Raw genomic sequence first — 24,270 nt, forward strand, 5'->3', positions numbered from 1 at the left:
TAGGCAGCTAGTTCACCGGAGCGGAGCAGGAATGATGGCAGGTGGTCCTGGAGCCAGGAAAAGGGGTGGCCCAGCCCTGGGGAGGGGTCGTGACAAAGACAGAAAGCGAAGGTACTGGCCGCGGGGGACAGGGAGCCGGCAAGCCAGCAGCTCGAGGCTGCCCCTCCGTTGCTTTGAGGTCATGTCTGGGAAAACAAGGCAGGACCTGGGTGAGAGTGGGGCAGGGGGGAGATTTGCGGAGAGAAGGGTGTGAGGTGTGAGAGCGGGAGGGCGGCACGGGGCCCAGCAGGCACTCTTGCATGCGTCTCAGATGACAGAGGCGCCCTTGCGGTGTGAGGGGCCATCCCCAGAACAGCCCGAGGGCCTGTGCCCTGAGAGGAGAGCCACGGGAGGCTGGCCCTCCCGTCCCCTGGCTGCCCTGCTCACTCCTGTCTGTGCGTGTTCAGACCAGCCTGGAAAACGGAGGGCTGGGAACCCGCGAGGACGGCACTCCTCGGCGAACTAGTACCAGTGATGACCGGTGGGGTGGACCCAGCGGCTGCGGAGCTGAAGGGTTTTATTTTCTAATTTTCCTTCAGCCTGGCTGATGGAAGCAAGGATATATTTTTGTAATTTTCGGTTTTTGTCTCTGACTCCATCAGCGCACCCTTGTGGATAACCTCATAGGATTGCCTTCCATCCACGCTGAGACCTGAATGTCACCAGGCCATCTAGGAACTGGATTCTCCTCCTGCCCGTTTCTTCAGTACTGCTCGCTTAAGAGATGGCAGTGTCTCATAAGCATGGCCCATTTGTCCAAAGTCAGGGCTTCCATGTAAAATTGTGTTCAGTTCCTGATAGACTTGAGGTGCCCAGAATGTTGCTGACGAGACTTGGTCCTCTCGTGCCCAGGTGCAGCCCCTGAAAGATCAGGACCGGGAGCTCGAGCAGCAAGCCAGCGTGCTGGCCAACGCTGGCCAGCTGTTTGAGAGTGACAAGGGCGTGTCAGATGGCGAGGGCGACCGGGACACCCTCTTCAGTGCGCCCGCTCGGCTGTCGCCCAGCGGGCCGGCTGTAGCCAAGACTCTGGCCATGAGGATTCAGGAGCAGCTGGACAAGATCAACGAAGAGATCTGGTGGGTGTGCCTGAGCCCAGCTCCCCGGAGGCTCGGCTTCTCTGAGGAGCTGTCTTCTGCTTAGAGAAGTCTGAGTGTTCCATAGTGAGAAAACTGACTTCAGGTCTGCTTCGAGAATTTTCAGTTCTGAGATTGCCCTTGATTATAGAGCTCAGTCAGCCGGGGCATTCTGTCCACAGTGTGGTGTCAGCACTCTGTGGGGGGGCGTTGTGGGGTGTCCCCCACTCAGCTCTGGGCCCCAAGGTGAGTGAGGTGCCGAGGCGGTGTCCCCTTGTGGCCCGTGCACCCTCCAGCACTGAGGGTTCGCCCTCGTGTGTCCCTCGGAGCCTTCTACCTTCTGGTGAAAAGCCACCTGGAACAGAAAAGCTGGGGTTCTGGGCTTGGCAAATTCCCACTCAGATCTGCATTTTCCTTTTTAACTTAATACATTGTGAAGATTGGCTTATTGTAAGACAGTGATCCAAGGACATGTGTTTGAGTTTTTCTCATCTCATCAGTATATTTAAAATGTTTTCTTTAGACCCAGTCTTGGCAGTTAGAACAGTTTACAAAACAGGATAGAACCCAAAGGCCCGCCTCGTGGTGAGCAGGGGGCCCTGGGTCTGGGTGCAGCCGGGTGGCTGGGGCACGGAGGCCTGCCTGGTGCCACACCCGCACAGCTGTGCCTCCTGTCCCGAGTCCACGTTCAGAGTGGCCGCAGGCCGGTGACCCTGCACAGGACCTGGCAGAGCTGCTGCTCAGATTGTTCTCATCCCGTCACCCCTGGCGAGGTGCCCGTTCCTGCCGGTTGAGTGCGAGGGGCTCGGGGAAAAGGCCGGGGTGAATGGCACAACCAGCAAACGCAGATGGTGCCGCCTGTACTTTTGACGCCGAGACAGACTACTTTGTGGGCCGTGTTTGAGCACAGACAAGCTCAAAAGATTGTCTTTCCTCATCCCTGTAGGAAATTTCGAACACTTCTGTATTAATATTTTTATTTTATAGCAAGTTGTCAGGTAAAAATGATTTTTCCTTATGCAACAAGTTGACTTGATGTAAATGGTAAATTCTGTCCATCAACTTGTCAACAGTGGAAAACTTTCAAGATGTATAAGTAGAAGTGAAACTGGAGAGTTTACTACCTGTGAGGATCTTGTATTTTAATTGGAAAATCATTTTATTTGCATAATCATGCATTGAATCTGTATATAAAATCATCCATGACACATTAGGGGAGAAGAGCAGTAACTGTGAATTGTAGGTCAATGCAGCACATTGACCTGAATCCAGAAACTCACACAAAGCTGGTGGAGAACTTCATCAAGTGATGCGTTTGCACATACACAAGCTGAAAACAGAATGAAACGTGCAGCTCAGCACTTCGTCTGGTCTGGAGACGTGTGTAGAAACTCCAGCTTGCTCGTGAATGGCTGTTTTGGTTATACGGAGTTCCGGATTCCCAGTGGAAAAGCTCTGAGGCACTGACGTGCATCTCTGCCCTGAGAGCAGGGAAGGTAAAGGTGGTCAGCTTCAGGTATCTCCGCACAGGGAGAGTCACCACCCAGGCCCCATCAGAATGTTAGAGTCAGTAAGTCAAATCAAACGTGAATGATGAGGGGCCACTTTGTAAGACTCAATGATAAGTGATTCTAAGTTTGAGAATATTCCAAAGAGGGAACGCTGAACCTTTTTGCTGAGATGTTAATTGAGCAACTCTTCCTGGAATTTGCTAATCGTGACACAGAATGCAAGCCCACATTTGCTGTCCAGACATGTTCCTCTGCTGACAAAGGCAGGTGATGATTTTATTCTGTTTTAGGTTCATCCAAAAAGACAAGGAGAACACGGATCAGCGGGCGGAGGGGATTGAGAGCAGGGTGGGCAGTGGGAGCTTCAGCAACCTTCGGCGCTTTGAATCCTCGAGCTCCCTCAACCTGGATCCCGCCTCCTCACATGCCGGCTCCTTCCCGCCCAGCAGAGGGCGCTCCATGCCCGAAAGGAGGCAGCCCAGCCCTGAGCCAGAAGAAGACAAGCTGGGCTTCATGACTCTGGTATGTGTCTGCCTCCTCTCTGCCGCGTCCCTCCCGGAGCACACTGGTTTTCTTTTGTTTGTTGGTTTTTTCTCTTTTTACCCAGAAGAAAATCAGGTACATTTGCTCGCTCAGAGGTCTAAGATTTTTAAAACTGCCTAGTCTTGAATCGGGCTTCCCTAGTGCCTCAGACGGTAAAGCGTCTGTGTGCAATGCAGGAGACCCGGGTTCGATCCCTGGGTTGGGAAGATCCCCTGGAGAAGGAAATGGCAGCCCACTCCAGTATTCTTGCCTGGAAAATCCCATGGACCGCGAAGCCTGGCAGGCCACTGTCCATGGGGCCACAAAGAGTCGGACGCGACTGAGCGAAATCATTCCATAATCACACAGCGACAAATGAGTCTTGATATTTGGACCCCTGGCTTAGGAATCTCAACTGGTCTGCTTGCTGATGGGCCTGGCCGCGCGGTGAGGCCAGCTCTGTGTGTGAAACCAGGTTAAAAGCCCGCTGCCCCAGGGCCCCAGTGAAGAAGTCTGGCTTCCTCACTCTTCCGAGTCTGAAAACGGGATGACGACCTAGGGCTTTTGGTGAGAGAGTGTGCGGCTCTAAAGCATATGTTCCAGCTTTCTTCCATGTTTAGCTTAGGTTTTGTGAGTGCATTGCTGTTTACCCCATGAACTCATGTTTACAACACTCTGCTTTGTAACTGCGCTTGTATTTTCACTTTTTTTTTGGTTACCACCCGTTTCATGTTAGCTGCATTGTTAGTCGGCATATAATTAAATTAACTGTGAATCATTTAGCAGCATGTGAAGTGGTAACTAGTCCATTTTGTGGTCTTTGGAGACACTTTTTATAATTTGCTTCGTTGGCTAATTAGTTGATATTTAAAATTCTGTGACGATTTCTCTGTAGTTTCACGATTGATTTCTTTCCGAGTATTTGTAGAAGAACAGTTCTGTATATTTTGTCCTGCTGTTGGAGTTCTCTGACGGTGTGTCTGCTTTCATCAGTGGTTTTGATTTCCTGGCTCATCCTGTTGTCTGCTCAGTGGTTGTCAATCCAGACCCCAGCTTCCCACCACTGCCCCGCCTCGCCCCCGAGGCTGCGGCTGACCCATCCATCTCCCCTTCCCCGTCCTCCCACCTGCTCTGGTTATAGCAGTGCTGTGGTCCACAGCAGGTGTCCCCTTAGTCGGGTTTGTGCTTTGTCTTCATGTCTCATCAAATGGTATTTTCCCCCATAGCAGTAAGTTTGAATTAGCATAGCACTATGCAGTTACAAGCGTAATGGAGATGGATCCTAAACCGCATATCATGTGTCATTCATAAATGAGATTATCCTTACCTAAAGAAATGATCTTCTTCAGTGTAGAATTAATGGACTTTTGACACAATATCCTTTCTGTGTTGGTGCTTGTTTTTAAGACTATAAATCTCATCACCTTTTGCACAGTTAATGTCTCTGCTAGACTCTTTAAAAAGCATCTTCTATGGTTAATAAAATATAAAGACTGCACCTGCTATTATGCTAGCTTTCTTTCTTACATATTTTCACAGGGAACCTGCTTTAATACATTTATTTTGAGAACTTTTAAATCAAATTCTAGGTAAGAATTTTGTGTTAATGTCCAATAGATGGTTCGATTTGTTCAGTGTTCAAATAGGTATTATGGTAACTTCCTCATCAGTTAAATTACTATTTTAAAGTATAACATGTTTTCTATGAAGAGAAACTAACTTATAGAGAAGTTTGGCTGAGAATAGACAACTGTTAAGGGCCTTTATTGTACAGAATGCTGTGCTTTAATAGATCATGATGTTGTAATAGAATTGTATCTTCCTGAGTAATAATTTATAGTGTTTCTCTAGTAAATCTTGAATAGCTTCTTTAATTTCTGTGGTCCAAAGAAATGTTCTGTTTCCAGTTACATGTTCTCTAAATGTTCATCTCACTTATATGTTTGCCATCATTTTTGGTATACTGTGTTTGTCTGTACTGAGTCTTGAATTTTTAGCTTCAAAATCGCAAGAAATCTGGTTTCTCTCCTTTCTTTGCATGCATCTATCAGCCTAGTGATTTAAGGAAGCATCGTCGAAAGGTGAACTATTTAGTAATTTAGCATGCCTCTGTTTCTCTGTGAAGTATTAGAGAGTCCTTATCATTTTACATGAATGAACACTGTGTGGTTATGTACTGGTGAATAATTGACATTTTAATGGAAGTAATGAAACTCACCCACCACTGGGTGCTGATGGTTCTGTTGGAAATAGGTCATTTGTTGGGACAATTTTAACAGTTTGCCGGTCTCCCACTTGTCTGCCTTCTAATCATCTCATGCTTATTTATAATAGACACAGTATTATTTACTATTTTAAAATTTTCCTTTATTTATTTTTTTGGCCATGCTACACAGCTTATGGGATCTTAATTCCCCAACCAGGGATCAGACCAGTGTCCTGGCAGTGAAAGTGCCAAGTCCTAACGTCTTGACCACCGTGGAATTTCCGCTTAGAGTTTTTTTTTAAACAAATGACTGAATCAGAGCCATAGAAGTTAGATTTGGGGGAAGCCAATTTAATGACGGTGGGTAGCAGTGTGCAGGAGACTTTGTGTGCCAGGCACCATGTTGAGTGCTTTCCGAGTCTGTCATCTAATCCCGCAGACGCCAGGTGAGGTCCAGGCTGCTGTTATCCCCATTCAGCAGACAGGGACACTGAGGCTTAGAGAGGCCGAGCACCGTGCCCAGGCTCCCACACCCAGCAGTGTGGTTCGGACTGGTCTGATCAGAGCCTGTGGTGCCGTCCAGCCCGCTTTGCTCCAGAGGTTCTCGTGTCCATCACGGCATCCCTGATGGAGGGAGCATCAGGAGGGAGCTCGCTGCTTCTCCCCTTTGGTCACTTGGTTGAGCCCCTGTTGTTGGAGTCCAGTGCCCTGAGGGCTGGCCTTCCTTGTCCCTCTCCCACTCCCAGCCCGCTGATGGAGCACTCCTGGGGCCTTCCTGCAGGACTCGGGCAGCCGTGCTCCAGTTCAGGCAGCTCAGTGTCCAGGAGCCCTTCTGCTGGGCACAGCAGAGCAGCGCCATCACCCTGGGGTTGGTGCCCTGGGTGTGCCGCTCGCCCGCTCTGTGGCCTGCTTTGCCCTCCTGGTAAGTGAGGACACGGCACTGCCCATCCTAGTCACGTGGGCACCAGTGGGGCGGCTCCCATCCTGGGGGAGGGCGGCCAGGCTGCGGACCCAGAGCCTTCCTTAGGAGGAGGCCCGGGGGAAGGGGCTGGCCGTGGCCCCTGACTCTAAGGCAGGTGTTTGTCTCCACTGAGTCCACAGTCAACCCAGGTGTGTCCCTTCCCTGCTCTGTTCTTTGTTGTTTTCTGATTTTTATAAGTGCTTATTGTAACTTGAATTTGAGATTGATCCCCGTTCAGTTCCATGTGGATAATTTCTAGCCTTTGTAGCCTTCTGTTGTCTGAGGTTTCTTGGTAGAGGTCAGGGGAGGGTGCCCAGCTTATCCAGCTGCTGTTAAATGAGTTCAGCTGTATTTTGCACTAAGTCACTTTGTTGTCACCAAGCTCCTGTGGGGCTGCACGGGACCAGTGTTCTTTACAGAATCCCATTAAAAAAGGACTGGTTAGTTGATTAAAACAACACACTCATTGTTTATAAAAATACTTGCCATGCATGTTTCCTCAAAGCTCCCCTGCTTAACCACACACCCAAATGTATAAGTGAGACCTGTCTGGAAGCTGAGGGGTTCATCTGTTCCCCACACTGTTGCCACCAGTGTCTTTCCTATCTTCAGACCCAGGACTAGCGGAAGAGCTGGGAGTCCAGGCGAGATCATCTTTTTCTTTTTTTTAATTAGTTTATTTTTTAATGGAAGGACAATTGCTTTACAGAATTTTGTTCTTTTCTGTCAAACCTCAACATGAACCATCCATAGGTACACATACATCCCTTCCCTTTTGAACCTCCCTCCCATCTCCCTCCCCACCCCACCCCTTCTAGGTTGATACAAGATTATTTCTTAGTGAAGACCTAGGAGAGCTTCATGTAAACCACCAGGAGCAAATGACACTCCAACTGGGTGTAAGCACTTCAGTGTGTAGCCCCCGGTCTGTATGTTACTGAGAAATACAAGCCAGACACATGGTGTTCGCATGGAGGGCTTAGGTACCTTTTCTGTGTTTGACTTGTTGTCATGGGTTCAGTAACCTGCATCATCACTACAAATGATCTTGGGTGGTGGTACAAGCTGTTTCCTTTTCTCCTTCAAATAGAAAGGTCTGGACGGCTTTGCTGAGAGGTTTCTTACTCTTGCTAGTGGTGCTTCTAAGCAGCATCTGGCAATGAGCACAGTCCTTTCATCAGGGCAGTTCATGCGATGCAGGGTTCTCGGTGCTGGCATGGCTCTGCTGTCCTGCCTGGCAGGGCCATCTGGTCGCTAGATTTCAGGGAGTGCAGAGCCCGGCTGCAGGGAGGCTCCCGTCCGGGGTCTCTGCACTCAGTGGGGTGCTCTCGCTGCTCCACGGCCCGGCTTCTCTTGAACAAACAGTCCTTTAAGATGGCATTAAGTTAGAACAAGGCATTTTTTTGTATTTGGCGGATAGCATAGCTAATATATTTTCAAGTAAGTTTCTGGTTATAATGTAAAGCCTGTGTGATAGCCTTTTTCGACACAGTCTATTGTTAGCCAATTTTACACTTACCTCACTCCCTCAGCTGCCAGCTATACAGGAAGAGGTAGAAGATGACACCATCAAATGTGAAACCTCGAGCTCCACCTCGCTGCGGTCCTTTCATCTGGACCGGCTCACGGGCTCACTGCACATAGCCAGCGACGAGGACATCAGGGACGCCGACAAGTAAGGGGCCTGCTCGCCTCGTCGTCAGTTTCAGGAGCCCTGTGCCTCTTGTCTTGAAAGAGTTGCAAGGATGGTTGTAAAGGAATCCCACTGGATTCGGTGCCTGTGTTTAGTGGTGAACTTCAGGTGCTGGGGTAGAAGAGTTTAGTGATCTAGGTGATTTTAGAAAACATCTGTCTCTACGTATTGACTCCTGTGGGAGGTCTCTTCCTGCTCTTGCTAGAGGTCTGCCAGGCCTGGGGCGCGTTCCTGATGGTTACAGCTCGTGCCTCTCGGCTTTGCTCTTGAGGGTCCCTCCCTTTTGCTCAGGGGTCTCCTCTCAGGAGACTGTCTGTCCCCTCCTGTGACTGACACTGTCCTCATTCAGACCCCCACCTGCTGAGCTCCCGTCGTGAGCCAGGCAGCCCTCGATGCAGGGCACATGTGGTCACCTGCCCAGCAGCCCTGCACAGTGACCGTCGCTCTCCTGCCACGGCCGAGGACGGTCACCCTGCAGGAGGCGGGGGAACTGCCCAGAACTGGGGAGCTCGCCTTCTCTGGGAGCGTCGTCACCTGCCGAGCAGCGACCCTGAGGGAGGGTCGGGGCGCCCTCTGCACCAGCTCGTCTGGAGTGAAGACCTTCCTCCTTGGGGGAGGGCTCCAGTCAGAGAATCTCAGCTTCGTGGGGCCATTGTTTGTGGCCGGGAGCCTGCATCGCTCGTGTGGAGTGTGGGTGGTGAAGGAGACTCCACTGTCTGCTGCGAGGTTGAGGCGTGGGTGTTGCTGGGTGGCCGGTTCTATCAGTAGGTCTTATGGAGGGGTGTGTGTTTGCACAAGGGTGCCAGTTAAAGGTCGTTTTCTCTCCCCGAAGCGCGACAGGCTCTCAGGACGGTCCCGGGGGCAACCCCAGCAACAGCAACAGCAGCCAGGACTCGCTGCAGAAAGCCCCAAAGAAGAAGGGCATCACGTCCTCCATCGGTCGTTGGTTTGGCAGGAAGGAAAAGGGCCGGCCTGGACACACCAGCAAGGAGGCTTTAGGACCAGGTGGGTGCTTCACCGTTCAGAGGGAGGAGGGTCTGTGTGTATGTCCCTTCTGTGTCTCCCCCGCTGTCCCCATGAGGCTCCTGTCACTCACCCTGAGTGTCCTCCTGGTAAAAGTGGAGGAGGCGTCAGTCTTCTCTAGGGTCTGAGATGACCAGATCAGTTGATGAGTGGATGGGTGGACGGGTGAATGAACAGATGGCTGGCTGGATGGGTGGGTGGGTGAACGGAGGATGGAATGAGTAAAGCAGATGCTTACTCCGATGAGAAACGTATTCTACGAAACAGGTTGAGTAGGAGCCGGGCAATGACTGTTTCCTCCAGAACAGTGACAAGTGTTTGGAAACGGCCTAAGTGCTCATCAGAGAGGAGTGAGGTACAATCTGTGGGCACCCCACAAGGAACAGCATCCCCTCCTTCCTGCCACTTTCCCCATCCCCAGGAGCTCATGAGGGGTTCTGCCCATACCCCCCACCCCAGCCCACAGCCACGCAGGTCCTCCTGGGGTCTCCTCATCACACAGTGTTATCATCAGGCCCCCGTCTCTCTCGGCTTCATCTCCTTAAGGACAGGGTATGTTCCTGCCTCTTCAGCCAGATATTTGTTGAGTGTCTTCTTTTGCTGGGTGTGGGATTTACAGGGTGAGTAAAACAGATGCGCTCTGGAGCACAGTGAAGGGAGAAGAGAGAAAAAGGAGCAGATTATTCAATGCTATCCCTCTTGTTAGTAAATACAACACTGAGCTGGATGGTGCATTGATTGTATACCAGATGCTTTGTGCCCCTTACCAAGCAGGTGCTGCCACCTCCCGATTTACAGGGGAGGAGACAGTGATGGTCTCGCGGTGAGGCAGTGGTGAGGGCAGGTTCACATCCACGCAGTGGGACCATGCACTTTGCTGAGTCCCAGCCACCTCTCTGGTGGATGCAGTAGGAATGAGATGGTTCTATGGCATCACTGATTCGATGGACATGAGTTTGAGCAAACTCCAGGAGAGGGTGACTTACAGCAAAGCCTGGAGTGCTGCAGTCCACGGAGCGGCAAAGAGCTGGACACAACTGAGTGACTGAACTAAAACCTGAGTGTGTGCAAAACGGCTTCAGTCGTATCTGACTCTTTGTGACCCCAGGGACTGTAGCCCAGGAGCTCCTCTGTCCATGGGATTCTCCAGGCAAGAATACTGGAGTGGGTTGCCATGCCCTTCTCCAGGGCATCTTCTCAGCCCAGGGATCGAACCCACATCTCTCGTTATCTCTTGCAGTGGCAGGCAGGATGTTTACCGCTAGCGCCACCTGGAAAGCCCCAGGGAACGCTGACAACTAGGAAATGCAGAAAATAAGGGGGCTGCTCCTAAGTTAAACTGGAAGAGCAGCAAGCACAGGATGAAAAGAGGAAAACACACGAAGAGCAACAACAGTGCCAACAGAAACAAGCCGGGATGTGTTCACCCACAAAAAAAGTATCTGTGCCATTCGGAGGAGGAGCCCGCCAGCCCTTGGAGGGACAGTTGGAACCGGAACAAAAACCGAGGCCATGGTCAGCAGTGCCCACCCACACGGCCCGAGTGGCGTGGCATCACTCACCGGCTTCCTGTGTGCCCAGAGCTGCTGGAGGTGACATCTGAGTGCTGAGTCCAGGCAGCGTCCCCAAGTGAGCTAAGGCATCCCTGCTCTCCTTCCAGTGCTGCTGTGGGGCTCTCTGTGGGCGGCCACCCTCATCGCCTGCTCTGCCACCCGCTGGCGCCCGGCTGTCCCCCTGGGATCCTTTCAGCCCTTGAGCTTGGGTGTTCCCAGTCCTCTGCCACGCCAGACTGGGACGCAACTCAGGACTTGGGCTTGAGATATCAAGGAGACCGTGAATCTGGAAGGACACAGCCCTGGGGCCCTGGAGTGAGCATGTGAGAAGAAAAGGAGAGCAAAGCCCCCTCCGGGAGGCAGCAGAGCTGGGGAACGTGCCCACACCCACCGCTACCTCTGGCACAAGTGCCTCTTCTTTGCCTCTCCTTGGCCTGAAACAGACCCCAGCTGCTGCTGCTCCACAGGTGATTCCTAAAGATGCACATCCTGCGAGAACTATTGTCCTGTTGCTCTGGGGCTGCCTAAGTGCGCTCAGGAGCGTCAGACAAGTGGGGCTGCCACGCCTGATGGTGGGGGAGGGCCTGATGCTGGACTAGGGCCTGATGCTGGACTAGGGCCTGATGCTGGACTAGGGCCTGATGCTGGGGGAGGGCCTGATGCTGGGGGAGGGCCTGATGCTGGACTAGGGCCTGATGCTGGGACAGAACATCTGATGCTGGACTACGGTCTGATGCTGGGGGAATGTCTGATGCTGGACTAGGGCCTGATGCTGGAGGAAGGCCTGATATTGGGGTAGGGCCTGTTGTTGGAGGAGGGCCCGGATGCTGGACTAAGGCCTGATGCTGGGGGAGGGCCTGATGCTGTGGGAGGGCCTGATACTGGGGTAGGGCCTAATGCTGGGGAAGGGCCTTTTGCTGGGGGAGGGCCTGATGCTGCAGGTGGAACATCTGACGCTGGACTAGGGTCTGATGCTGGGGGAAGTCCTGATGCTGGACTAAGGCCTGATGCTGGGGCGGAACATCTGATGCTGGTGGGAAGGTCTGATGGTGGTGGGCAGCCTGTTCCCAGATGTACACAGAGTTGTGATTATAAATCTCTATGAGAAATCTTTGTTTCATGCTTTCCTGACCACCTTGCTATGTTCTTTTTTTCTGAAGCATAATTGCTATGCAATATCGGTTTGATTTCTGCTGGACAGCAACATGAATTAGCCATAGGTGTACGTGTGTCCCCTCTCTCCTGAATCTCCCTCCCACCTCCCCCTGCTACATTCTTGTTTCTATGGATATATGAATAATAAAGACTGTTGACTAAAATAACATGAAAAGCTCCCACACACAAGTGTGCACATGTACACTCCCTAGTGCATCTTTCGGGTCCACGTCAGGGTTGCCCTCGGCCTCCCCACCCTGGGATCCACGGTGAGCCTCAACACCTGCACTTTGTTCCCACCCTCGGCCTGCTGCCCACGCCTGAGCAGCAGAGGGGCCCTGTCCCCGCAGGTGCTGAAGTGATGGAGTCCCATGTCTCCGGAGCCAAGGACGTGAATACCAGGTCGGTTGTCCTTTGGGGACACCTATACTTCCACCTTCTAGCCTTTCCATTGTATCCACCCGTTTCTCTTAACAGAATGTCCGTGTGATGACACGGGCTCCCATGACCAGCTCTGGTCTGTTCTCATTGAGAGTACAGCTTACCCTCGGCACTCTTTATTGGCAGTGGGAAATTTTGCTTCAGTACTTTATTGAAAGAAAGCAATAAATAATACTGTGATAAAAAATAGTTCAAAAGTAGACTGTACATACTTTGTCACATATTCAGGAAGTTCACATAAGATTAATAGAAAATCAGAATGTTAACAATGAATTGTACAAGGAAAGGCAGAACACACATGTAAAGAGACATGCCGTCTGTGTCTGCTGAGAGGTCAGCTGCATAATAAGGCACCATGATCTGAACGCATCTCTTGCTGGCTGCTTTAATGTGCCGCTGAAAAAGTGAAAGTTACATTTGCTACTTATACTATCCAAAATGGCTATGTCATCAAAATCTAAACATGTATGCCTAGGTCCATTCTTTAAACATGTTTACAAACAGATGTAAAGAGACGATTTACATCAGAAAAATAAGGCCTTTGTCAGAGCTGCACTCTGCTGTCTGTCTGTCGGGGATGTGGCGCCCTCACTGTCCAGCTCGATGGCTCTGCAGCGGGTGCAGGGCATCGCGATTGGTCCTCGAAGAGTCTCACCGGAGAAGAGGGATCTGGGTCCACAGAGACTAGGTTACAGGAGAGATTTTCATAGTCGTCTTCTAGTTATCCTCTCAGCCCAAATTTCATTAGAAGCTCACATTTAACACCCAGTGCTTTTAAATCGCTTCACGCTGCAGACAAAAGCATTTCTTCCCAGAAACAAAGTACAGTTTAGGTCAGTCGTTAAAATACAACAATTGGTTGAAATTAAGTTCGCTCATTTCAGAGTGATTGTTGGAGAGCTTGGTTACATTCTGGAAGGATAACGCACACCGTGTCATGATGATTTTACAATCGCAGTAAAACCCCTTCTCTCGTGGTTTAACATTTAAAAATTCAACAAGTATAATGACAATAAATGCATCATTTGCAAAAGCCCTATATTTGTTCATAGGATTTATACAGACAAGTATTACAGTACAATCATTTGAAAGACTAAAGTCAGGTATCAGAACATGAACTGATCTGAAAGGATATTCATAGCCTGGATATACAAGAAAAAGGAAGTATATAAATGAAGTCATAAGTTTACATAAATATAAGAAACATTAAATTTTAAAATATTTTCTCTATGGTATTCATGAATTTTTCACTAAATAAAAACTCTGTAATAAAATATCTTATGGTCCATATAACAAGTATTGACAGATTAAAGATTGCATCAAGTTCAAAATGTAGCCTTTGTCATATTCTGGACGCTGTATAATCACCTACAGAAGTAGTGCGGGTAAACTGGAAACAAACACATAGACGAGTCAGTCCTGGGACGGCAGCTGGTGCCCGAGCCCCTCCTCTCCAGACACCCCGCCCCACCCCATTCTGGGCTTCAGCTGCTTTGAGAATTCAGAGAAATGTGAAGGACCAAGCAGATCAAGGAGAGAACTCTGTGGCTGACTTTATTCTGACATATAGCTAAAAGCTGCTGGTAAAAAACTGAAAACCCAATCCAGCTTTCTAGCTGAGACGTGAACAGGACAGAGCAGACAGCCTCCTGCTCTCAGAGTGGCTCAAGCAGGGCTGGGCTCCCAGGCTGGACCCACCAGAGGACCGCCCAGAGCATGCAAGGGAGGGTGGCCCCTCAGCGGTGGCTGACCCCCAGATGCCCGGGCACTTCTGTGTTAAACACTGGCCTCTGGATGAAGAGGCCCAGGGCAGGGCAGCCCTGTGACCCCTGATGCTCTGGGCCCTGTTCCCTCCGAGAACGTGCACGCAGGGCATGGCCAGCAGCACTGCTGCTGTGGGAGGGACACCCGTGTGCACGGATGCGAGGGAGACTCGGGCCATGTTTTACAGGATAGGTAAGGGCACGTATTAGTGGAAATTACCCTAAAACTTGGTGTTTTAAAACTACAGCCTTATTCTTCTTGTTTAGTCACTCAGTCGTGTCTGACTCTTTGTGACCCCATGGACGGCAGCATGCCAGACCTCCCTGTCCTTCACCCTCTCTCAGAGTTTGCTCTAACTCACGTCCACTGAGTCGGTGATGCCATCCAACCATCTCATCCTGTCGACCACTTCTTTTCATGCCTTCAATCTTTCAAGCATCAGAGTCTTTTCAAGTGAGTCGGCTCTTCCCATCAGGTGGCCAAAGTATTGGAGCTTCAGCTTCAGCATCAGTCCTTCCAATGAATACTCAGGGTTGATTTGCTTCAAGATTGACTGGTTTGATCTCCTTGCTATCCAAGGGACTCTCATGAGTCTTCTCCAGCACCACAGTTAAACAAAGCATCAGTTCCTCGGTGCTCAGCCTTCTTTATGGTCCTGCTTTCACATCCGTACTTGACTGCTGGAAATACTATAGCGCTGACCAGAAGGATCTTTGTCAGCAAAGTGATGTCTCTGTTTCTAATACGGCATCTAGGTTTGTCACAGCCTTTATTACATCGTCATTTCTAATGGTTCAGTGTAGTTTGGTTCTCTGATACTGAGTCTCACCAGATTGGGGCTGTGGTCCTTCAGGCCTGAATGGAAAGGACGTGCTTCCAAGCGTACACATGAGGTAGGGGCTGGATTCAGTTCTTGGGGGCAGTTGGCAGGAGGCTGGCCTTTGTCCTTGTGATGTGGGCCTCTCCGTTTATTGTTTATTGTGATGTGGCCCTCTCCATTTATTGTTTGTTAGTCACTCAGTCATGTCAGACTCTTTGTAACCCCATGGACTGTAGCCTACCAGGCCCCTATGTCCGTGGAGTTCTCCAGGCAAGAATACTGGAGTGGGCTGCTATTTCCTTCTCCAGGAGATCTTCCCAACCCAGGGGTCAAAGCCAAGTCTCCTGCATTAGCGGGCGGATTCTTCACGGCTGAGCCACCAGGGAAGCCCAGTCCTCTCTATATGTGTGTATGTACATGCTAAGTCACCTCAGCTGTGTCTGACCCTTAGCAACCCTGTACGAGGATTCCTCTGTCCATGGGATTCTCCAGGCAAGAATACTGGAGTGGATTGCCATGCCTTCCTCCAGGGGATCTTTCCAATTCAGGGATTGAACTGGCATCTCTTGGGTCTCTAGCAATGGCAAGCAGGTTCTTTACCCGCAGTGCTACCAGGGAAGCCCGGGCCTCTCCATAGGGCTGCACAAAACATGGCAGCTTGTTTCATCAGAGCAAGTGAGCGACTGGAGGTGGGGGAAGTCACCATCCTTTTACCCTCATCTTGAGACATCCCACTGCTTCTGTTGATCCATTTCTCGGTATTTTGTCTGAAATTCTGACAGGTCTGAGATCCTACTTGCAAGTTAACAAGTTACCTTACCACAGTTATTTATATGAGTCTTTATGAGTGTGCACGTATACCTGGGTAGCATGTATTTATACCAGTATACAAGTGTATACTTGTATACCAGTATACAAGTGTACAAACATACATGCTAGCCAACTGTATACACACCAGCCCATCATGAGATCTCTGGATCAAGCATCAGACTGTTTCGTTGCCAAGTAAACTTAGCCCTGGTTCCCCACAGGGGGAGAGGGTAGAGGCATGTGTACCTGTGTGTGCAATGGGGTTTATGCATAAATTCCAGGTTATGAAACTCAGAGCTTAAATAGATGGCTGACGCATCTGCTCCTGTTCTCCTCCTCAGTAGGAAAGATCCTGCATTTTCTTCTGGAATAGAAACAAAGTCCCTTTCGGAGGAAAGAAGCCTAGAATGTGAGTACGTGGCCCTGATCAGCAGGGGACAACCCCTAGCCCCTACAGGGTGGTAGCCAACCTCTCCCTTCTAAGGCATGTCAACTATTTGTGCTTGTTGCGTGCTAAGTCGCTTCAGTCATGTCTAACTCTTGGCAACCTATGGACCTTAGCCCACCAGGCTTCTTTGTTCATGGGATTCGCCAGGCAAGAATACTGGAGTGGCTTGCCATGCTCTCTTACAGAGGCTCTTCTTGGCCCAGAGATGGAACCAGCAACTCTTAGGTCTCCTGCATTGACAGGGAGGGTTCTTTACCACTAGCACCACCTGAAGAGTCCTGTTAACCCTTCAAACAGCCTTTAAGCAAAGTTGGCCACAATCTTTGCTCAAAGAACTTAAACTTTAAGCAAATCTGAAAAATGTCATGTCCATTTTATAAATTGAAAATAATAGGATTAAAGGCCAGAAATTTGTCCCCAGTAGTAAGGATAAGCAGGGTGCACACAGTCTCTCTGCCTGGATGATAAACATTCACTCTATAGAATTTCATTAAATACATATAAACTTTTAAAGATTTTTTGACATCCCCCAATAGTTTGAGTTGGACAAATAGAAAATACAAAACTCAGTTTTGGGAATAGATTCCAGAAAACCATGAAGTGACTTTTCACCCATCCCTTTCCTGGGTCCTGAGTCATCTTGGCCTTTTTTTTTCTTGACTCCTCAGACTCTGGTTTTACCGTGTCTTAGCACTTGACTGTCTTCCTCTGGATTCTTTTTTCTTTTCTGTCCTCTTGGGCACACCTCATGCTCTCCCTGCTGAATCACAGCAAAAGGTCTCTGGCTTTGACAGCTGTTTCTGTCCTCCATTATGCTACCATCCCACAGGAGTCTGGAATCTTCCTGATGCAAACCACTTCCCAGGATTTCCACCTCTTCCTCCCTGGACAGTGTCCAGACAATGTCTTATTAAGCACTTGGCTTTTGCTCCATTCTCTGAGTTGCTGAAACCATTTCCACACGAACGATCATTTTAGTCTACCTATTAGCCTTGTTAAATAATCATGGATTTAGAGACATTTGGGCTTCCTCGGTGGCTCAGATGAGGAGGAATCTGCGTGCAATGCAGGAGACCTGGATTCAACACCTGGGTTGGGACGATCCCCTGGAGAAGGGAATGGCAACCCATTCCAATGTTCTTGTCTGGAGAATCCCCTGGACAGAGGAGCCTGGCAGGCTACAGTTCATAGGTTGCAAAGAGTTGGACACAACTGAGTGACTAACACACATATAGACATTTATGTGACAAAATGTTTTTGTAGTATTATTCAAATGTCAAAAACTTCAAAATAATTAAAATGTTCCCAGTGGGATTCTGGTTAAGTTACGGGTGTTAGACCCATACAGTATGTTAGGGAGTTATCAAAAGTAACATTGTAGCAAAATAATTAGTGAAATGAAAAAATGTTTTTAAAAAAGGTGTTTAAAAATATTTAGAGGGAAAAACAAGATTATTAATAGTATTTACCTGTGGTGGTTTTAAGGCAGGTGCACAAATTCTTTGATCTTTTTCTTTCAAGATACATAGCTGAACATGGGGTGCAATTAGTGAGCCATCTGTAATCATTAGGACATGGCAGAGGTGGCTATCCATGACCAGCTGTTAAAACTGGGATCTTTCTTCCAGATCGAAGGGCCAGCAACAAGCCATCACAGCAAACAGTTCCTCAGGACAGTGTGGTAATCGTCTTTTAGGGCACGCAGCCATGTCAAAGGGGTCCCTGTCCACATAGGGCATTAGGCCCAGAGTCAAAAGCTAGCTCCCACAGCCTCCCTCTAAAGGCGCACAGGTCACTGGCACTGGAGAACTCGTTATTAACCAGACTTTCAAGGGCCGTCCACCAAACCCGCCTGTTCTCATTGTCCCCCAGGCAATGACAGAGTCCATGGGGAACACATCTCTGCAGACAGCATTGTCTGCGATCTTAACTTGAAGTGTGTCCTCAGTGACACGGTTCCTAACAGCCACATCTTGGTGGATGACTTCCCTGCTGGACAGATAGCTCATTCCTCAGGCAATCTGAACAGTCATGTGAACCAAGGCTTGTTGAGACACCGCCTGTGGATTATGGGCCTCTACTAACTGGTGCTGCCCTAAAAACAATCTAAGATTCCCCCAGTTCATGTAAGCCAATATCCCCAAGGGCTTTTCTCCTTCTATACACACCCTGGTGACAGGAAGAAGATTTCTGTGATGAAGACCGCACAGCTTACAGCTCTCAGTGAGCATCATTGTCACCCAAATTTCAGAAGCTTGATCTTTATCCGTTTTTACAAATACTTGCTTTTCTTTATCTGGATCTTTTTCTTTTTTTCCTTTAGCCACAGACTTTATTGTTTGAATATTTGCAACTGTTATTCTATACACTTTTAATTTCTTCCAAAACTCTATGCTCCGTATTTGCTAGGTCACTTCACTCTCCGTTTTATTCTACATTTCCATCAAGCAGTGTTTCCCCAAATCACAATCTGCCTGGTTGTGTATTGTTGCTGTTCAGTTGCTAAGTTGTGTCTGTCTCTTTGTGATGCCATGGACTGTAGGCCATCAGGCTCCTCTGTCCCAGGCAAGAATTTCCCAGGCAAGAATACTGGAATGGTTGCCATCCCTTCTCCATATTTGGATCTTTTCATCTACTAAGATCCCATGGAAAATATGCTCAAAATAGCTTATTGAAGTTCATCTTTTAGAATTATCCTCTCCCTGGATATTGCAATATCCTTCACCTGAGCGCTGGCCTCCGAAAGAGTGACACTTCTCAGATCGTTCTTCTGTCTTCTACCCTGCTTGAGTGAAAATAAAACAAAAACCAAACTCTGTCGCTATGTCAGATACGATATCATCAACACAGTTCAGAAGGGACAATGCAAAACAAATTTTTAAACAAAAGCATTTTATTATGCAATCTGAGACAAAGTGCAATCAGAGGGAGCCTGATTAGACTTTAAAAGAAAAGGAACTCAGGAGTGAGTCTGGAATCAGAAGCAGCTTTGATATTTGTTGGACTGTGATCCTCAGCCACTTTTGCCTAAACACACAGAATGGATGGGTCTGGTGCCCTGTGTGCTGGGCTGCAGGCCCAATTTCTTAACACAGGGCAGATGAACTGGGCCCACCACCCCTGTGCTCAGTGGGCAAAGCTGAGCCGCTCTCCTGTCCCCATGGGGCTAGCGGGAGGACTGACTGAAGACAAAGTGCCATGGGTTACACTGCAGAGGGGGTGTGATGCAGGGAAGGTGCCGATTTTATTGACGGCAGCCCCATCCACTTCTTCTTCCATCTTCCTGGCTTCTTCCAATTCTCCTGGATTTAACACCAATTAACCTCAACTTCGGCCCCTTACCTAGATTTCTCAAGAATTTCATCTGTGTATAAATAGGAGGAGGAAAAACAAATTAAAAAATAAACCTGTTTGCTGTGCTCAAAGACTCAGCATCACCATCCTGCTCTTAAAAAACGGAGTATAGCACCAGAACACTGCATCTTATTCCCTTTCATTTCCTTTCATAATAGTTGAAAATAACATGAGGTGCTTTGACCGAAAGTCAAGATTGTTCTAGACCCGTTGAGTTCAGTTCAGTTCAGTTTAGTTACTCAGTCGTGTCCGACTCTTTGTGACCCCATGAATCGCACGCCAGGCCTCCCTGTCCATCACCATCTCCAGAGTTCACTCAAACTCACGTCCATCAAGTCAGTGATGCCATCCAGACATCTCATCCTCGGGCGTCCCTTCTCCTCCTGCCTCCAATCCTCCCAGCATCAGAGTCTTTTCCAATGAGTCAACTCTTCACATGAGGTGGCCAAAATACTGGAGCTTCAGCTTTAGCATCATTCCTTCCAAAGAACACCAGGGCTGATCTCCTTCAGAATGGACTGGTTGGATCTCCTTGCAGTCCAAGGGACTCTCAAGAGTCTTCTCCAACACCACAGTTCAAAAGCATCAGTTCTTCGGCACTCTGCTTTCTTCACAGTCCAATTCTCACATCCATACATGACTACTGGGAAAACCATAGACTTGACTAGACGGACCTTTGTTGGCAAAGTAATGTCTCTGCTTTTGAATATGATATCTAGGTTGCTCATAACTTTTCTTCCAAGGAGTAAGCGTCTTTTAATTTGATGGCTTCACTCACCATCTGCAGTGATTTTGGAACCCAAAAACATAAAGTCTGACACTCTTTCCACTGTTTCCCCATCTATGTGCCATGAAGTCATGGGACCAGATGCCATGATCTTCGTTTTCTGAATGTTGCACTTTAAGCAAACTTTTTCACTCTCCTCTTTCACGTTCATCAAGAGGCTTTTTAGTTCCTCTTCACTATCTTCCATAAGGGTGGTCAAATCTCCATATCCAAGGTTATTGATATTTCTCCCAGCAATCTTGATTCCAGCTTGTGCTTCTTCCAGCCCAGCGTTTCTCATGATGTACTATGCATAGAAGTTAAATAGCAGGGTGACAATACACAGTCTTGACAGACTCCTTTTCCTATTTGGAACCAGTCTGTTGTTCCATGTCCAGTTCTAACTGTTGCTTCCTGACCTGCATAGAGGTTTCTCAAGAGGCAGGTCAGGTGGTCTGGGATTCCCATCTCTTTCAGAATTTTCCACAGTTTATTGTGCTCCACACAGTCAAAGGCTTTGGCATAGTCAATAAAGCAGAAAGAGATGGGGTTTTTTGGAACTCTCTTGCTTTTTCGATGATCCAGTGGATGTTGGCAATTTGATCTCTGGTTCCTCTGCCTTTTCTAAAGCCAGCTTGAACATCTGGAAGTTCATGGTTCACGTGCTGAAGCCTGGCTTCGAGAATTTTGAGCATTACTTTACTAGCCTGTGAGGTGAGTGCAAATGTGCTGTAGTTTGAACATTCTTTGGCATTGCCTTTCTTTGGGATTGGAATGAAAACTAACCTTTTCCAGTCCTGTGGCCACTGCTGAGTTTTCCAAATTTGCTGGCAACTTGAGTGCAGCACTTTCACAGCATCATCTTTCAGGATTTGAAACAGTTCAACTGGAATTCCATCACCTCCACTAGCTTTGTTCATAGTGATGCTTTCTAAGGCCCACTTGACTTCACATTCCAGCATGTCTGGCTCTAGGTGAGTGATCACACCATCGTTTTTATCTTGGTCGTGAAGCTCTTTTTTGTACAGCTCTTCTGTGTATTCTTGCGACCTCTTCTTAATATCTTCTGCTTCTGTTAGGTCCATACCATTTCTGTCCTTTATCAAGCCCGTCTTTGCATGAAATGTTCCCTTGGTATCTCTAATTTTCTTGAAGAGGCCTCAAGTCTTTCCCATTCTATTGTTTTCCTGTATTTCTTTGCATGGATTGCTGAGGAAGGCTTCCTTATCTCTCTTTGCTCTTCTTTGGAACTCTGCATTCAGATGCTTCTATCTTTCCTTGCAGATGGTGATTGCAGACATGAAATTAAAGATGCTTACTCCTTGGAAGGAAAGTTATGACCAACCTAGACAGCATATGAAAAAGTAGAGACATTATTTTGTTAACAAACGTCTGTCTAGTCAAGGCTATGATTTTTCTAGTAGTCATGTATGGATGTAAGAGTCAGACTATAAAAACAGCTGAGCAGAGAATTGATGCTTTTGAACTGTGGTGTTGGAAAAGACTCTTGAGAGTTCCTTGGACTGCAAGAGATCCAATCCGTCCATCCTAAAGGAAATCAGTCCTGGGTGTTCATTGGAAGGACTGATGTTGAAGCTGAAACGCCAATATTTTGGCCACATGATGTGAAGAGCTGACTGACTTGAACAGACCCCGATGTTGGGAAAGATTGAAGGCAGGAGGAGAAGAGGATGACAGAGGATGAGAAGGGAATGACAGGATGAGATGGTTAGATGGCATCACCGACTCAATGCACATGAGTTTGGGTAAAGCCCGGGAGTTAGTGATGGACAGGGAGGCCTGGCGTGCTGGGGTTCATGCGGTTGTCAAGAGTCAGACACGACTGAGCCACTGAAATGAACTGAACTGAACTGAATAGATACACAGATGTAGAGGAAGGACTTGTGAACTCAGCTGGAGAAGAGGGAGGGACCAATTGAGAGAGTAGCATTGAAACATAGCCACTACCATATGCAAAATAGCTAGCTAGTGGGAAGTTGCTGTATAACATAGGGAGCCCAGCAGGGAGCTCTGTGACGACCTAGAGGGTGGGATGCTGGGAAGTGGGAGCCAGGCTCACCAAAGAGTGGATAATATACTTATGGCTTATTTGTGTTGTTGTATGAGGAAAACCAACCAAACATTGTAAAGCAGTTATTCTTCAATTAAAAATAAATAAATACAATCTGAAAACTATCATTCAACACATATGCAATGTCATTAAACCTTATGGGATCATCTTCTCTTCCTAGTTGTTTTCCACTATAAGTACTTATAAATATCATTAAAGGTTTTGAAAATATGATTTTAATATCCACACAGTATTGCTTAATACATCATACATAAATAATGAAATTTCAGTCTGAAGATAGAAACATAATACCAAAAAAGGTTTCCAGTCTAAACTAAAGCTTGCATTTTAACTTAGCTTAATGAGAATTCCTCTGAATATCTAAAATTCTCATGAAAAGTAAATTATGTGCAGTCCTTTTTGCTTTCATCTGTTATGCCTTATTGTCATCTATTTCTAAGGACTCTTGGACTTTGACATTTTGCATTTGACTGTAATTTTTGACTGAGATAAAATCTTAAATTTAGATATTACGACTGTCAAGAAGTAGTCTTGTAAGTGTGAATCATTCAGTCATGTCCAGTTATTTGTGACCCATGGACTGTAGCCCACCAGGTCCTCTGTCCAGAGAATTTTCCAGGCAAGAATATTGGAGTGGGTAGCCATTCCTTTCTCGAGGGGATCTTCCTGACCTAGGGCTCAAACCTAGGTCTCCTGGATTGCAGGCAGATTCTTTACCATATGAACCACTAGAGAACCCTGACTCAGCTGTACATGGATGTAAAAATCCTTAAAAGAAGATTAGCAAACCAAATTGATGAATACACTAAAAGAATCATACACTATGATCAAATGTAGTTATTCTGTGCCTGCAAGCATGATTTATGATCTGCACATCAATCACTGTGATACACAATATGAGCAAAATTAAGAATAAAATCACATGATCTTCTCAATAATTGCAGAAAAAGCTTTCGACAAAGGGTAACATCATTGGATACAATCTCACAGTACAGTGGCTATGCATGGAACATACTAAAGGGTATATAAGACAAGCCCACGGCTAACATCCAACTCAGTGGTAAAGAGGTGAAAAGTGACAGTGAAGTCTGTCGGCTGTGCCCGACTCTTGGCGACCCCATGGACTGTAGCCTACCAGGCTCCTCCGTCTATGGGATTTTCCAGGCAAGCGTACTGGAGTGGGTTCCCATTTCTTTCTCCAGGGGATCTTCCCAGCCCAGGGATCCAACCTGGGTCTCCCACATTGTAGGCAGATGCTTTACCATCTGAGCCACCAGAGGTTTTCCTAAAAGATCAGGAAAGAGCAAGGATGTCCACTCTCACCTATCTTGCTCATCATAGCAGTGGAAGTGTCCTTCCCAGAGTAACTAGGCAAGAAAAGGAAATTAAAGGCATCCCCATCAGAACAGATGAAGTTACACTGTCACTGTTCGATTACAACAGGATTTATATGTAACCTTAAAAACTCCACCAAGTAACAACTATTAAAACTAATAAACTCAGCAATATAGCAAGATATGAACCATCAGAGAGAGAACAGAACAGTCCCATATACAAATGCATCCAAAAAAAACCAAACAAACCCTGAAATGAATTTAACTGAGGGGCAGAAATACCTGTACAGTCACGGGCTCCAAGACCTAGAGTCTGGGTTCAAATCCCAGCTCACCCTCTGACCTGCAGAGTGACCCAGGGCAAATCACACAATGATCTGAGGCTCAACATATTCAACTGTAAAGTGAACACAAAACCAGTGTCTCCTCCCAGGGCTGTGAAACTCCAAGGAAATGCTTATTTAGGCTGAGGGGTTGGAGTGTCTCCAGGAGCCTCTCCTTGTATGAAACTCCTCTAGAACTGGGCTCTCCTGATCCTGTGGGCGAGGGTCAAAGGTAGAGCCTGGGAGCCAAACGGGACTGGACAAGGACAAGGACAAAAAAATACTAGTTCTGTGTCAATGAGGGAAGCCACCTCCTTTCCAGATCTCAGAGTGGGGCCTGCACCGAGGGCCATGCACAGTCAGAAGTGATAACTCCGAACCC

The 24,270-nt window shown here is 47.9% G+C and overlaps 1 protein-coding gene and 1 long non-coding RNA gene across 4 annotated transcripts; one reads left to right on the top strand and one right to left on the bottom strand.

Moving 5' to 3' along the window:
• The first annotated feature begins 237 nt into the window (after positions 1 to 237).
• LOC121817084 (liprin-alpha-1-like) lies at positions 238 to 19,484 on the top strand. Of its 2 annotated transcripts, XM_042235134.2 has the most exons (5): positions 238 to 1,115; positions 2,914 to 3,145; positions 7,845 to 7,987; positions 8,838 to 9,010; positions 10,269 to 19,484. In XM_042235134.2, exons 1-5 carry the CDS (start codon positions 1,072 to 1,074, stop codon positions 10,328 to 10,330), a joined length of 654 nt encoding a protein of 217 aa, XP_042091068.1. In that variant the 5' UTR covers positions 238 to 1,071; the 3' UTR covers positions 10,331 to 19,484. The 2 variants fall into 2 exon arrangements, with proteins under 2 accessions (XP_042091068.1, XP_042091067.1); XM_042235133.2 differs by having other exon boundaries at positions 8,838 to 19,484.
• On the bottom strand, positions 3,913 to 10,702 carry LOC121817085 (uncharacterized). Of its 2 annotated transcripts, none has more exons than XR_009597083.1 (3): positions 10,591 to 10,702; positions 7,832 to 9,668; positions 3,913 to 7,679 (listed from the first exon to the last, which is right to left on the bottom strand). It is a non-coding gene; the product is annotated as an uncharacterized LOC121817085 (long non-coding RNA). The 2 variants fall into 2 exon arrangements; XR_006056823.2 differs by lacking the exon at positions 10,591 to 10,702 and adding an exon at positions 9,796 to 9,908.
• Positions 19,485 to 24,270: the final 4,786 nt, after the last annotated feature.

The sequence above is a fragment of the Ovis aries genome, chromosome 18 (assembly GCF_016772045.2).
Source record: "Ovis aries strain OAR_USU_Benz2616 breed Rambouillet chromosome 18, ARS-UI_Ramb_v3.0, whole genome shotgun sequence".
Classification (NCBI taxonomy): domain Eukaryota; kingdom Metazoa; phylum Chordata; class Mammalia; order Artiodactyla; family Bovidae; genus Ovis; species Ovis aries.